Below are 12,348 nucleotides of genomic sequence, written 5' to 3'. Positions count from 1 at the left end.
TAGGACCAGCAAGCCATCCAATCCACCAGCCAGAATCTGGAAAAAGGAAGAAAAGGCACTGTTTCATAGTGGCACATGCCTGCAATCCCAGAATTTGGGGGTGGTGGTGGGAGCAAGACCAGAAGTGAGTTCAAGGCCAGCCTCAGATACATGGTGAGTTCTGGACTACATGAGGCCCTGACCCCCCCCCCCCAAAAAAAAATCAAGTTGGCAAACTGGTTCAGTGGGTTAAAGGAATTTGCTGCCAACCCTGACAACTTGAGTTCAATCCCAGGACCTGCATGGAGGGAGAACCTTCCACAGGACAGAGCACAGAAGAAGTGCATCTGAGAAGTTCCAGTGGCACCCCAGAAATGTCACTTGGAGATGTACTGCTGCAGGATCGCTTTTCCCAAGGCAGCTCTCAATCAGCCGTGACATGGGTCAGTGTGATCTGAAGAGGACCGGAAGCAGTGATTGATGTGCGTTCTGTGTATAGAAGGGCCCTCCCTGTTCAGTGGGGGACACCGGCCTGCTCCTCAGGGCTCCCGAGATCACGTCCTCCAACAATGTACTGTGAGTCTGCACCCCAAAGCTGCTTCCTGCTTCTGGGTGAGTCTCATCACCACCTCCTGCATACCACCTGCTTCCTGCTCTGAAGGCGGCGCTTGAGCAGGAAGTGGGGAAAGCCAGCTGCTTTGATAGCTACCGCTAAGGGAAAAAAAAAAAAAACATCACCTGGACAGCTTGGGATGGAGACGGCAAACAGATGCTCAGCTGTCGTCCCCACACTTGGAAACAGACACAAACTCTTCAAGAGTCTGCAGTAAAGTGTCATAAGGTTCCTGCTGTGCAAACGTGACAGCCTGAGTTTAGATGCCCAGAACCCATACAGAAACCGGGCAGGTGGGGCACAGCTGTAATGCAGCACTGATAAAGGCTTGGGAGTGAGGCAGGGGGATTCTGGGAGATCACTGGCCATATAGCCAATATGGCAAGACACCTGTTTCAAAAACAAAAAGAGAAAGAAAAAGGGAGGTGTGACAGGAGAAGAGTCACCCAACTTCTAGTTTCCATATGCAAATACACCCGCACGCACCGGCACACACCACAGTCATTTGCACACACACACTGTCCTAGGTAGATTCTCTGGTGCTGTGACAAAACACTGACCAAAAGCAACTTGTGAGAGAAGGGAGTTTATGTGGCCTAGAGACAGAGACTGAAGCAGAGTCCACGGAGAACACTGCCCACGCTCACTCTTCCCTACCTTACTCAGCTATGTTGCTTATACATCCCAGCATCCCCTGCCCTGGGACGGCACTCACTGCCGGGGGCGGGGACTGCCATCAATGAAGGCAGTGTCCCCACAGACCTGCCTACAGTACAGTCTGATGGAGGCGGATCCTAGACTGAGGTTCCCTTTTCTCAGGTGTGTCTAGTTGACAAAAACAAACTTGGACACACACGGAAGAAAAGGAGAGTCATGGGTGATCCTGAACCTGAAACGGACTGAGCCAGAACCTGCACCACGGCAGCAGGGACGCATGAATGCTGGGGAAGACAGACAGGAGGTGAGCCTGGGAGTGCCTGAGGATGAGCGACAGGAGCCCTCACGGGGGCTCTCTTCTCCACAGGAGCAGGCAAACACTGAAATAAGCCTGACCTGAAGAATACACAGAGCTAAATCTTGACTTGTGAAGTAACCTGTTCCCAAAAATCCCGATGTCCCAGGGGAAGCTGCGCCAATAAAAACTAGAAAGCCTGAATTTCCTTAAAATCTACCGATAAAGGAGGCCAGTGACATGAGCAAGTCACTCATTACCTCTCATGGTCTCAGCCCTGGCCCTCTCTGCAGGGGAAGCACCGATTCTGTGCCTGGTCTGTGCTGGGGTGATTTTTATAAATATATATATATTTTTTAGGGGAGGGGGACACATGCCACAATGCCTGTGTGGAGGTCAAAGGACAACTCACAGGAGTTGGTTTCCTCCTTCTAACGTGCAGGTCCCAAAGATCAAACTCGGATGGTTAGGTCTGGCAGTAAGCCTTTACCTGCTGAACCACCCCCATCTCCTTTTTTAAAGACAGGATCTCATGTAGCCCAGGCTGGCCTCCAACTTGCACCATAACCAAGGATGGCCTGGAACTTTTGATTCACCTACCTCTACCTGTCAAGTACTGAGATTCCAAGTTCAGTCCCAATTTCCAGTGCTAGAGACTGAACCCACAGCTTTATGCCTACGAGGCTCATTCTTCAACTGAGTGACATCTGCAGCCCTCAGTGCTGGGGTGTTGAAATTCTTTAGAGATTCTACTGTGCTTCTGGAAGGCAGAACAGGCCTGTATTCATACAGCACGACTGAGGGGGTCACTGGTTCAGAATCTGTTGGAACTGCACTGCTAAGAACTCTGTTGTGGGTACTGCTTTCCCCATGAATAAACAGCACCCTCAGGGGGTATCAGGGTGTTTAGCTGTCTTGCTGATGAACGTTCAGGTAAGAACAGAGTGCCTGGCCCTGGGATTTTCAACTACAACAGAAAACTCTAGAAACTTGTGCAGGCTTCCAGAAAGGAAACCTGAGCCTTCTTTCCCTGCTCTGATTCTCCAGTCACATGCGGGATGAAACAAGCCTCTCCTCCCTTCACTCAGCTTCACTCCCTCATCTTCTTTCGGGGCCTGGCAGGCCGTGGGAGGGGAGCTGCGGATAAGCAGTTAATACTTTCTGAATTTAGTTTCCACCACTGTAACACATTAATATATAGTTGGAATCTCGAAGTTTCGCTATGAAAATTAAATGTGCAAAGTTTTTAATACCCTGCTTAGAACACTTAGAACAATAAATGCTGACATTAGGATGGCCCTTTTAATTAGCCGATTTTGTGCTTTTATGTTTTTTTTTTTTTACAGTAATATCAACTACAGAAATATCTTCAGCACACCCACTCAGACTCATAGCTACAGGATTGATGTTTTGGAAGCCTTTGTTTTATGGGCAAATATATAACTTGCTGTGAACAGAAGGGCTCTTTGAACTTAAGAAATGACTATCCACAAGGGGAAAATGAAATGTTACAGAAAATGCAAGTATTTGATTATGAGTGATGGGAACAGAGCGTGGTGGAAGACTCTCCTACCGTTTTTTCCACGGAGGAGACACACAGTGGTTTTCTCTTGCTTCTAAAAGTCGAAAGCCATGGAGATCAACAAGTTAGGCATGTAATTAAGGAGCCCGGCCAGTTAGCCTGTTTCCACAGGTGCTGTTGGTCCACATGAAAAGGATCCGATTCCATCCACCGTCTACTTTCTGCTGCTGAAATGAATGCTTACCGGGTTTGACCATGAAAGGAATTGACAGTGGCGGACAGGGGGTTTGCAATAACAATTACTTTTAACTAACGGTCACAAGTCTGCTCCGCCTAACCGAAGCAGCCCCTGCCAAATGAAAAAGAGAAAAGGCAAAAGCCCAGCGGTGAGGCCCAACTTCACCAGAGGCTGAAATAAGACAATCAGAACCAAAGTTAGCTTCCCTCCCGGCGAGGGTGCTCACACCAGCAAGGCCTGTGGTCCCCTGGGTGAGGAACAAAGATGGAGGAAATGTGGCACTGCCCTATTATAACCCTGGTCAGGGGACCAGGACAGCACTCGGGCTGCAGGTTTTTGTGTGACGGTGAAAGATGTTCCCCACATCACTTTAATACGGGAGGCACGGGTAAATCAGGCCCCACGCGCAGCGGGGGACTTCTTCCCAGAGCCGGATGAACCTTCCCCTCCGCTCGAGCTTTGTTCTGAGGCTTGTTAAAAGTCTGACCGTTCCTCTGGGGGGAGGCAGGAAAAATTTAGGGCACAAGGCAGCAACTAATATGGTAAGTTTTCCAAACTGTTGGAATGAAAGCATGCTGTGCAGAGTGTAAGGTAGGCCACCCCCAGTAGCCTGAAGAATTCCTTAGACTTTGAGGGACCTCAACCCAGGCCACACCAGGAATCAAGGCTGAAAAGAATTGAAGGATTATCTAGTTCATGATGTAGAATTGGAGATTTTGTTAAAGTTATTTAGATCCAGGCTTAAGCATGAGGAATAAAAGAAAGGTGTTCAGAAGACAGTGAGACACACCTGAGAGCTTGAGTGTGAGCTTCTAAAGAAGTGTGCAGAAGGCAGGGTGTACCTAAGTGTGGGTACACGTGCCTTGAGGGAGAGTGAGTGTCCGGCTGTCTTAGTTTTCACCACACACAGCATGCTGGGGGCCCTCAATCCCCCAAGGTTGCTAAGACACCATCTGTGGTGATACATTGTGTACCCTAATAAACTTGCCTGGGGATCGGAGTACTGAGCCAGCCACTAGATGAGACACAGAGGCCAGGCAGTGGTGGTACACACCCTTAAGCCTGTCACTCGGGAGGCAAAGATCATGTGGATCTCTGTGAGTTCAAGGCCACACTGGAAATGGCCAGGCAGTGGTGGCACACACCTTTAATCCCAGTACTGGGAAGCACACACACGCCTTTAATCCCAGGAAGTGACGGCAGGGCGGACAAAGGTATATAAGGCGTGAGGAGACAGGAACTGAGGCAGTTCAGCTGAGATCCTTTCAGGTGAGGACTCACAGGCTTTCAGTCCGAGGATTCATGGAAACAGGATCGGCTGAGGAGTTGGGGAGGTGAGGCTGGCTGTAGTTCGCTCTGCTTCGCTCTGGGTTTTTATTATAGACCTTCTCAGATCCGTGTTACAACCATCTCCCTTCTTTACTCATTTTCTAGGTGAGGTAAATGACGTGCTCTGGGGACGCCTTGAGTGGAAGTTTAATCTGGTAAGACTATGACAGAGCGAAACAGCGACTCTGGGGTTGCACAGGGGTTTAAGGACTTGTCCTTTCTCTGTAAATGGGGCTTCTCCTGGGAGGCCTAGAAAACAGCAGCTTTACGCTGAGAAGGTAGAGAGGCCTCCTGCGATTATCAGGCTGGAAAGGACCCAACTCCCACAAGCTGTCCTCTGCCTCACTCTCTCTGTCTTTTGATAAGTAAATAAAAAAAAGAATCCTCTAAAAAGAACTGCACTGTGTTTTCTATCCTTTGAGATGAAGGCTGGGCTGCGTGTCGACAACATATCACATCCTACTGGAACATAAGAGACTTGGGGTTCTTCCCAGTCTTTTCTAGGGATGTATAACCCCACAAGTGCTCCAGAGGCAAAGACCCTCATATGTAGTTAAAAAAAAAAAAAAGAGTCATAGTTTATACTCTCCAGAACGTAGGGGCTCATAACTAAAGTCTCCGACCTCTGAGGCCGGAAGGTCATCACTGTGAACAGCAACAGGAGTACACTGGAGATTTGTGAAGTGGCAGGTAAGACTGTCCTGGCTCACAGGAAGTATGTCCTACAGGAATGTCACCACAGGAACTGCCAACAGAGCAGGAGCCGGTGCCCACATCTGTGAAGAGGTCCTTCATATCCACATGCGTATCAGGTGTGCATGTGTGAGTGCATGTTGTGTGGGTGGGTGGGGGGGTGTGCCCAAAGAGGTCTGAGTGTGTGTGGTGGGTGTGTGTGTGGGGGGTGCCAAAGAGGTGTCTGAGTGTGTGGTGTGTGTGTGTGTGGGGGGGGTAATACGCCCAAAGAGGCCAGAAGAAGGCATCAGATCCCTGGAGCTGGAGTTAGGGCAGTTGTGAACTGCCTGACATGGGTGCCGGGATCTGAACTTGAGTCCTCTGGAAAAGCCACAAACACTCTTAACCACTGAGTCATCCCTCTAGCTCCAGACTGGTCCATTTTTGCCACAGATTTTAACAACTTCTGTCAAGTACTAGGGTATAAAAATCACTTGCACCCTGGTAGGCACGCTGGGACTGGCTTGCGAGCCTTGGCGTGTTCTCCTGAGAGCATCCTTCCCTCCCCTCCACAGCTACTCCTGCCCTCGGGGTACTCTTGTGCCCCAGGGAATCAGAGCCTACTAGCCAACACTCAAGAGTCCTTGTTATGAGGATTAGTCCTCAATTTGGTGTCAGGATACAGTGAACTTGCCCCAGAGAAGCACTTAGGAATTTTCAGATGTGCTCTGTCCCAGAAGTGCTCACCCAGCACTCTTGAGCAGCAAAACACCACCACCCTTTGCACACAAGAGTCACCAGGTTTTTTGTTAACACACTGACACAAGGACGTGTGCACTATTTTTAAATTTCTGTTTGAAGATTCGAGGAAACACAGACGTATCCTCAGCACATGTGTACCCTGGAATGTTTCTAGAACCTTCAAGTCCCTTTTTTTTTTTTGGTATTATTTTCCTGCTAAATTTCATATTCCGGTCCTTCGGAGCAGTCTTGAAGAGACGCGATTTCTTTCTGTTCTATTGTGTCCCGTGAACGCCTTTGCAATTGAAAAGGAGGCCTCTGAGGGCGGCAGGCAGGGAGTCCGCAGAAGTGGCACAAAGTGAGGTGTGCAGCTCTGTGACAGCTGAGAGAGCTAATGAGGCCGAGGTCGGGGGTTCAACCCTGAAAAGGCAGGCACTTCAGTCAATTCCCCGCCTGAGAACTGCACCCCTAAACTAGTGCAGATTTTCCCAGAATCCATAGATGTGAGGGCTGCAGATGTGGGTGGGAAAGGCACCTGTATGACGCTTCCCAAGGCAAGTCTGTGAGGGGGAACAGAGACCTGGGCATGGTGGCCTCCCAACAGCCCCAGAGAGCGCCGCCCGCTGGATGGCCAGCCAGGCAGGCTCCCCTAGGAGCACAAGCTGGGTGCCCTGTTCTAGGTCTGATTAGTTTCAGGGGAGGATCAGGGCACACACCAGTTCAAAGAGCTGGCCAAAGCCAGAGGGGGCTAGCTCTGCCAAGCAGAAAACGGGCTTTTTAAAAAAATTAGAGCGGCCTGTGCAACAGATGAAAGAGAGCGGGAGCAGGTGTTGTGACCCCCTCCACGCAGAATCCACCCTAGGGGCTTGGGGGAGGCAGAAAGAAAGTTGGTCGAAAAGGGTGATTATTTTTCCTTTTTATATTGACAGGAAGAAAGAGGTGATTAGCCCCAGCACGAAAGAGGGAATCTAAAACATCGAAATACAGTAGACACTTTCTTGGGCATCTCCCCCTACTTTGAACTCTAAAACAAACTCAATTCTCATCAATCCTGAGTTTTTCTGAAGGCCAGATTTAGGCTGCAGCCCTGAGCCTGGGTCTTTACAGAGGAACTGTAGGCTTTTCTTTAAAGAGCATTTTGAAGAACGTTCGACAGGAAGTGGACAACCTACTTGTCCTACAAGAATGCCACCCAGAAACCTCATGGCTTTCAAGCCTCACAAGAAAGCCCATCGCTAAGCCTCACTCATGCAACCTGGACACAGACAAGTTCTGAGAGTTAAACAAAAGGAAAGGAGGTTATTCACAAATCCTGTCCTGCTGGACCGCCAGGAAGTGCGGTGCAGAGATGGAGCTGACCCATGTGTCTTCCAGCATAAAGCATTCCCCATCGTCACATGCAGTGATGGGCCACACAGAAGAATGCATGCAGCTCCTAATTAGATTCCAAGCGTCAGCATCTACATAAGATACAGATCAAGGACAGCCGAGCCAACTGATTTTTTTAAACATTTTAGAAATGCACTGAGTATGGTGGCGCAGGCCTGCAATCCCAGTTACTGAGAAGGCTGAGGCAGGACTGACAGTCTGAGGACTACCTAGATTACAGAGTGAGTTCAGGGCCAGCCTCGGCAACCTAGTAAAATCACGTTTTTAAAAATTGGGGCTGCACCTCAGAGCACTAGCCTTTAACCCAGCAGAGGCAGGCAGATCTCTGTGAGTTCCAGGACAGCCAAGGCTACATAGAGATCCCTGTCTCAGACAAAACAAGACACAGCAAATTAGGGAAAGGACTGGAGACACAGCTTAGTGGTGTGCTTACCTGGCACCTAAGATCAACCTCCGGCTTGGGGAGAGATACATTAGGTTGCTACCTATCAAGGGAAGTGAAAGATGAGAACAGGCAGGCTCGGCTTCAGAGCTTGTGTGAGCGCGTGGCACACACACGTGTATACACGCACACTATCGTATACACTCACACACACACACATGTACACTTACACACACACACACACACACACACACACACACACACACACACACACACAGAGGCTTTGACTGTAACAGCCATTCCGGGAAGAATCACAGTGGAGGGAGGAAATGGGAGTCCCAGTGGCCTCACTAGATGGAAAATTCTGTTCTCTCTCCTTCCCCTTAAATATTTGTTTAATCTCGTGCTGAAGGAATCAGGTGCCTGAGCACTCTGGAGTTGTAAGGTACTCTCCGGAAGAGCCCTGCCTATGTAGATGTAGTAGTGTTGACACTGTTTCAGGAAATGGTGAAAACTCACCCCAGAGACCATTATCACTCCAAGGTACTCAGGAGAAATGCTGGTTTAGCCCTTGGACAGTGAGTAGAGTTCGCACACACATCCCAGGGTCCCCTCTAACCTTTCAAAGCATGTCCTTGGCATTATGGTATTTTATATACAAGTCAATGGAGTCAGAAAACCTGAGTGACCGAGCTCATCACACAACAACCCAGGCTACAGTGTGACAGCGTCCTCAGCCTGCAGGGTACAGGGGACCTGACTTGTCCTCTCACCTTCGCTAGCTCAGCAGGGTGGGCATTTGAAGGCTAAGTTTACAGGCAGAGGAACCCAGTGGCTCAGAGGCTGAGCACCCACTGCCCACAGACTGCTGCCAGGGATGACATGCAGCCAGCATCCAACCCCATTCTATCTAGAGCCAAGCCCCTGCTCTGCTAGCTCTAAAAACAACGGGAATGGTCACACAAGAATTCCTCACCTGATAAACAGATGGACAACTCCCGAACCCACCCCATACCAGGGCTCTGCACACATACCCAACCCCGGAGCAGATCCCCATGGAGCTGAATTCTCAGCCTTCTTTCTGCTAGCTTTGAGCTTGCTCTGTAGCTTGTAGTCTTTCTGCCTCAGCCTCCCAAGCAGCTGGGATTGCAAGCCTGTCACACTCACCCGCCGTCTGTACTCTTGAGTGTCACTCTAGGAGCATGTCTTTTGCCAGTGTGTCTTATCTGACTACTTATTTAATAAGCGAGGACTTCACAGATGAGTGTGAATCCTCATTAGTGCATATGCGCAATTCCTCATTTAGGAATCATGATGATTTTAGACCATTTGAAGAACAGCTGGAGTCAGAGCAGTATGGAGCACCGTACTGTCTTCCAATGCCATGGTTTGAGGCAGGATCTCTTTCAGAGAACTTGAAGAAAACAGCTCCAGGATTTCACGGTCCTTAATAAAATTAAATCCACTAAAGCCTATTGTGCCAGGTCAGAACTAGGAATAAAGCTGGGGACATGAGGGCAGAAGTCTAACCACTCATGACAGGACATTCTTTATCACGTCAGTTCTGAAAGTGTGTGAGCCAGACGAAGCCCATGAAGCTCTCCTGCAAAGGCCAAGAGGGCCTTCGGGCTCTCCCACACGCTCAGAACAGACACCGTCCCTGTCACATGGTGTCCCAGGAGCAAGAGAATAAAGATCAAGAGAGAGAGAGACCGCTGTCCCCAGAGGCAGAATGAATATTCTAGTACATTCTAGTCAACACCTGGTCACAGCTGGGCCTTTCTCTCTGTAGCCAATTAAATCAAGAGTCAGAATGTCCAATTTTCAGTTTGAAATACATATTTTAAAAAAGGTACATATACATGTAGGTATGTGTGTCTCTTTGAAGAGCCTGGCAGAAAGCTAACTAGTGACCAAAACACGTACACAAACATAAGTGTGTGTGTGTGTGTGTGTGTGTGTGTGTGTGTGTGTGTGACAGCTCTCACCTGGAAGGTATTTATGTTTTTGGGAGTTGTCTCCCAGTAGCTGAGGCAAGAGCTGCATCTTCCCAAATGTCACCTACCAAGCTGAGAAAATGTGATACTAATTTAAAACTCTCAGAAAAAAAAAAAAATTTCCCTTGGCACTAAAAATCCTATTTTGTAGAGATCAAAATTATCAATACTTCTTGGTTAATACAATATCCTCACTCCTGAAGAAATTATGTTTTTCCTCCCAAGTGAGTTAAATTCTGACATAGTAGAGGTAGCTCACTTCTCTTAAGTGATGATGTTCTCACTATACTTCCAGCACAAGAAAGGATGGAGGTAGCTTTAACCTGGGGGTTAGCATGGACCTACCTACACCCCCAGACTCCACAGAGGCCTACATGCGTCTAATAACAACAGGTTAGGTCTCAGTCATTTACAAATAGGAGACCAAGTTATGTTGTCTATTAGAACGATCTAGCAAAACTAATCACACTTCATAGCCATCTTTGGATGAGGTACAAAGATTTCTCTAGATGTATGGGTCTCAGTTCTTGTGTAAAATTTTAGTTGATTTCCAAGGACTCTGGCTGCTGAGAGACATTTACGTAAGCCAAACAGGAAGAGGTTGTGGAATGACCTGACTGCCTGGGGCAGCCCGGGAGAGGAAACAGCAACAACTAGGGACATTAACAAACATCAATCAGAAAAATTAAAGTCGAGAGAGAACAAACGTTTGTACACATGGCAGGATTCGGGAGGCTGACGGATTGGAGGGTACTCCTGTGTGCCTGTGTGTACAATCAGGACACTCCCAACAGAAGAGAAGCACGTCTCAGCTGTCAACAAGGATATTTAATTTCAGGAGAGAACTGGCAGGCACCCCGAGTCCCTACTCTGCACTCAGCAAGGCCCACACCACCGCACTGCACTCCGTGGCTTCCAGCAAGCACCGGGACCCCTGATGGAGGCCCCTTCTGTGCAGGGTGACCCGCTCTGCTCCCGTACTGCAGACACCCACACTGCAGCAGACTCCCAGCCACAGCGAGGCTCAGAAGATCAAGGGACCAGTCGCAGCAGCCTTTTTAACTTTGGGAAAACCCAATGCTCACTTCACTCAAACGTCGCAAAGTGGTGCCATGACCCTTTAGCTCTTGGCTCACCAATTCAAAGAGGCACATCACATACAGCCCTTCCGCTGCCCACGGCATGGTTCTGCGTCTAGTTCCTTTCCAGGTCCCCCCAAGCGGAAGACAGTTCTGGCAGGGAGTCCGGGCCGATATTACTCTAATATTCAGCCTTTGCCCATTCTTTTGTTGTCTTATTGTAGAATGAGGCGCACGGGTCTGGGAGGCTGAGGGCTTCGTTGAGTGCTGGACTCAGACCAGCCCTCAAGAGGTACCTGCAGAACCTCGGGTTAGCTTCATCTAACCCAGCAGCATCTCCATTTCAAAGATGAAGACATTGACTTTCAAAGCAAGGAAGGCAGGGTCCCTTCCTCGGGCATCCATGGTGGGCCTGGAACAGGCTGAACTCCAAAGCCAGACCTCCTACCTCAGCAAACTTCGCTGAGCACGGAAGTGGGTGGAAGTGGTAGCCCTGAGCCAGGCCAGGTTTCAGCTCCCTAATTAGTGCCTTGTGTATACACAGTCATCCTTCTTCTCTGGGCTTTAGTTTCCCAACTGTAAAAATGATCTCATCTGGGCCTTTAAGATAAAGTGTGTCTTCTAAAAGGAAGAGACAGGGTGAAAACGTACCCTTCTGCGTCCAAGCTACCTCAAGGCTTAGCATATGGCTATGGATACAGCTTCTGCACACACACGTCATATATGATGTACTACAATCAAATATTCTCCTAGCAACCGTGTCCCCCTCGCCCCTATCCAAGGAGCACAGTCTCATGGGCGTGCCCCACCCCTTCCCTCCTAAAGAGTGACCGGAAGGGTCCTTGGCTGATCCTGTCATCACTCCTTGGGGGAGGGAGGGTAAGGGGGAGCCGCCCATCTCCGGACGGCCTGGGGCAGGCAGGGCGCCTAAGTTTAAAGCGGACACGCGTGGGGCGGCGTGGGCCGGGCTGCGGGGCAGGCCGTGGCTGTGCGGAGCGCGGCGCACGTGGCCCCGCGTGGCCCCTCCCTCCCGCACGGTCCCCGCACGGTCGCCGCGTACCTGGCGAAGCAGCACTCGCAGTGGTGGCCGCGCTCGCCCACGGTGAGCACGCAGGCGTAGGCCGGGCAGGAGAAGAGGAGGTCGCCTACGTGGAAGGGTCGCAGCGCGCGGAGCCCCCGGCCCTTGCCCGCGCTGCAGAAGCGCTCCAGGCCGCCGCGGGCCTCGGCGCGCATGCTGGCGGCGCTGCGGCTGCGCGCTGCGGGGCCCGCGCGTCACGGGAAGGTGGGAGGAGGGCCGCTCTGCGGCCGCCGCCGCCGGCCTTCAAGGAACTTGGGCGCTCGCTGGCTCGGCTCGGGGCGGGTGCTCTGCCCTGGCCGCGCCCCGGAGCCGCGGGCGGGCGGGCGGGCGGGAGGGCTGTGCCTGGGTGCGCAGGGCGCGCGCGGGGGAATCCGCGT

At 50.5% G+C, this 12,348-nt stretch overlaps 1 protein-coding gene across 2 annotated transcripts in view; it reads right to left on the bottom strand.

Moving 5' to 3' along the window:
• Nucleotides 1-12,131, bottom strand: part of Smyd2 (SET and MYND domain containing 2) — a 42,467-nt gene extending 30,336 nt beyond the window's left edge. For both annotated transcript variants that reach the window (XM_059280638.1, XM_059280639.1), the window contains exon 1: nt 11,954-12,131. In XM_059280638.1, coding sequence (XP_059136621.1) covers nt 11,954-12,126 — 173 coding nt within the window. In that variant the 5' untranslated portion in view covers nt 12,127-12,131. The remainder of the gene's footprint in view (nt 1-11,953) is intronic.
• Between the last annotated feature and the right edge of the window lie 217 nt (nt 12,132-12,348).

Source organism: Peromyscus eremicus, chromosome 15, assembly GCF_949786415.1.
Source record: "Peromyscus eremicus chromosome 15, PerEre_H2_v1, whole genome shotgun sequence".
NCBI classification, from domain to species: Eukaryota; Metazoa; Chordata; class Mammalia; order Rodentia; family Cricetidae; genus Peromyscus; species Peromyscus eremicus.
The sequence above is the reverse complement of the archived record's forward strand: the minus strand, read 5'-3'. Positions and strand labels throughout refer to the sequence as shown.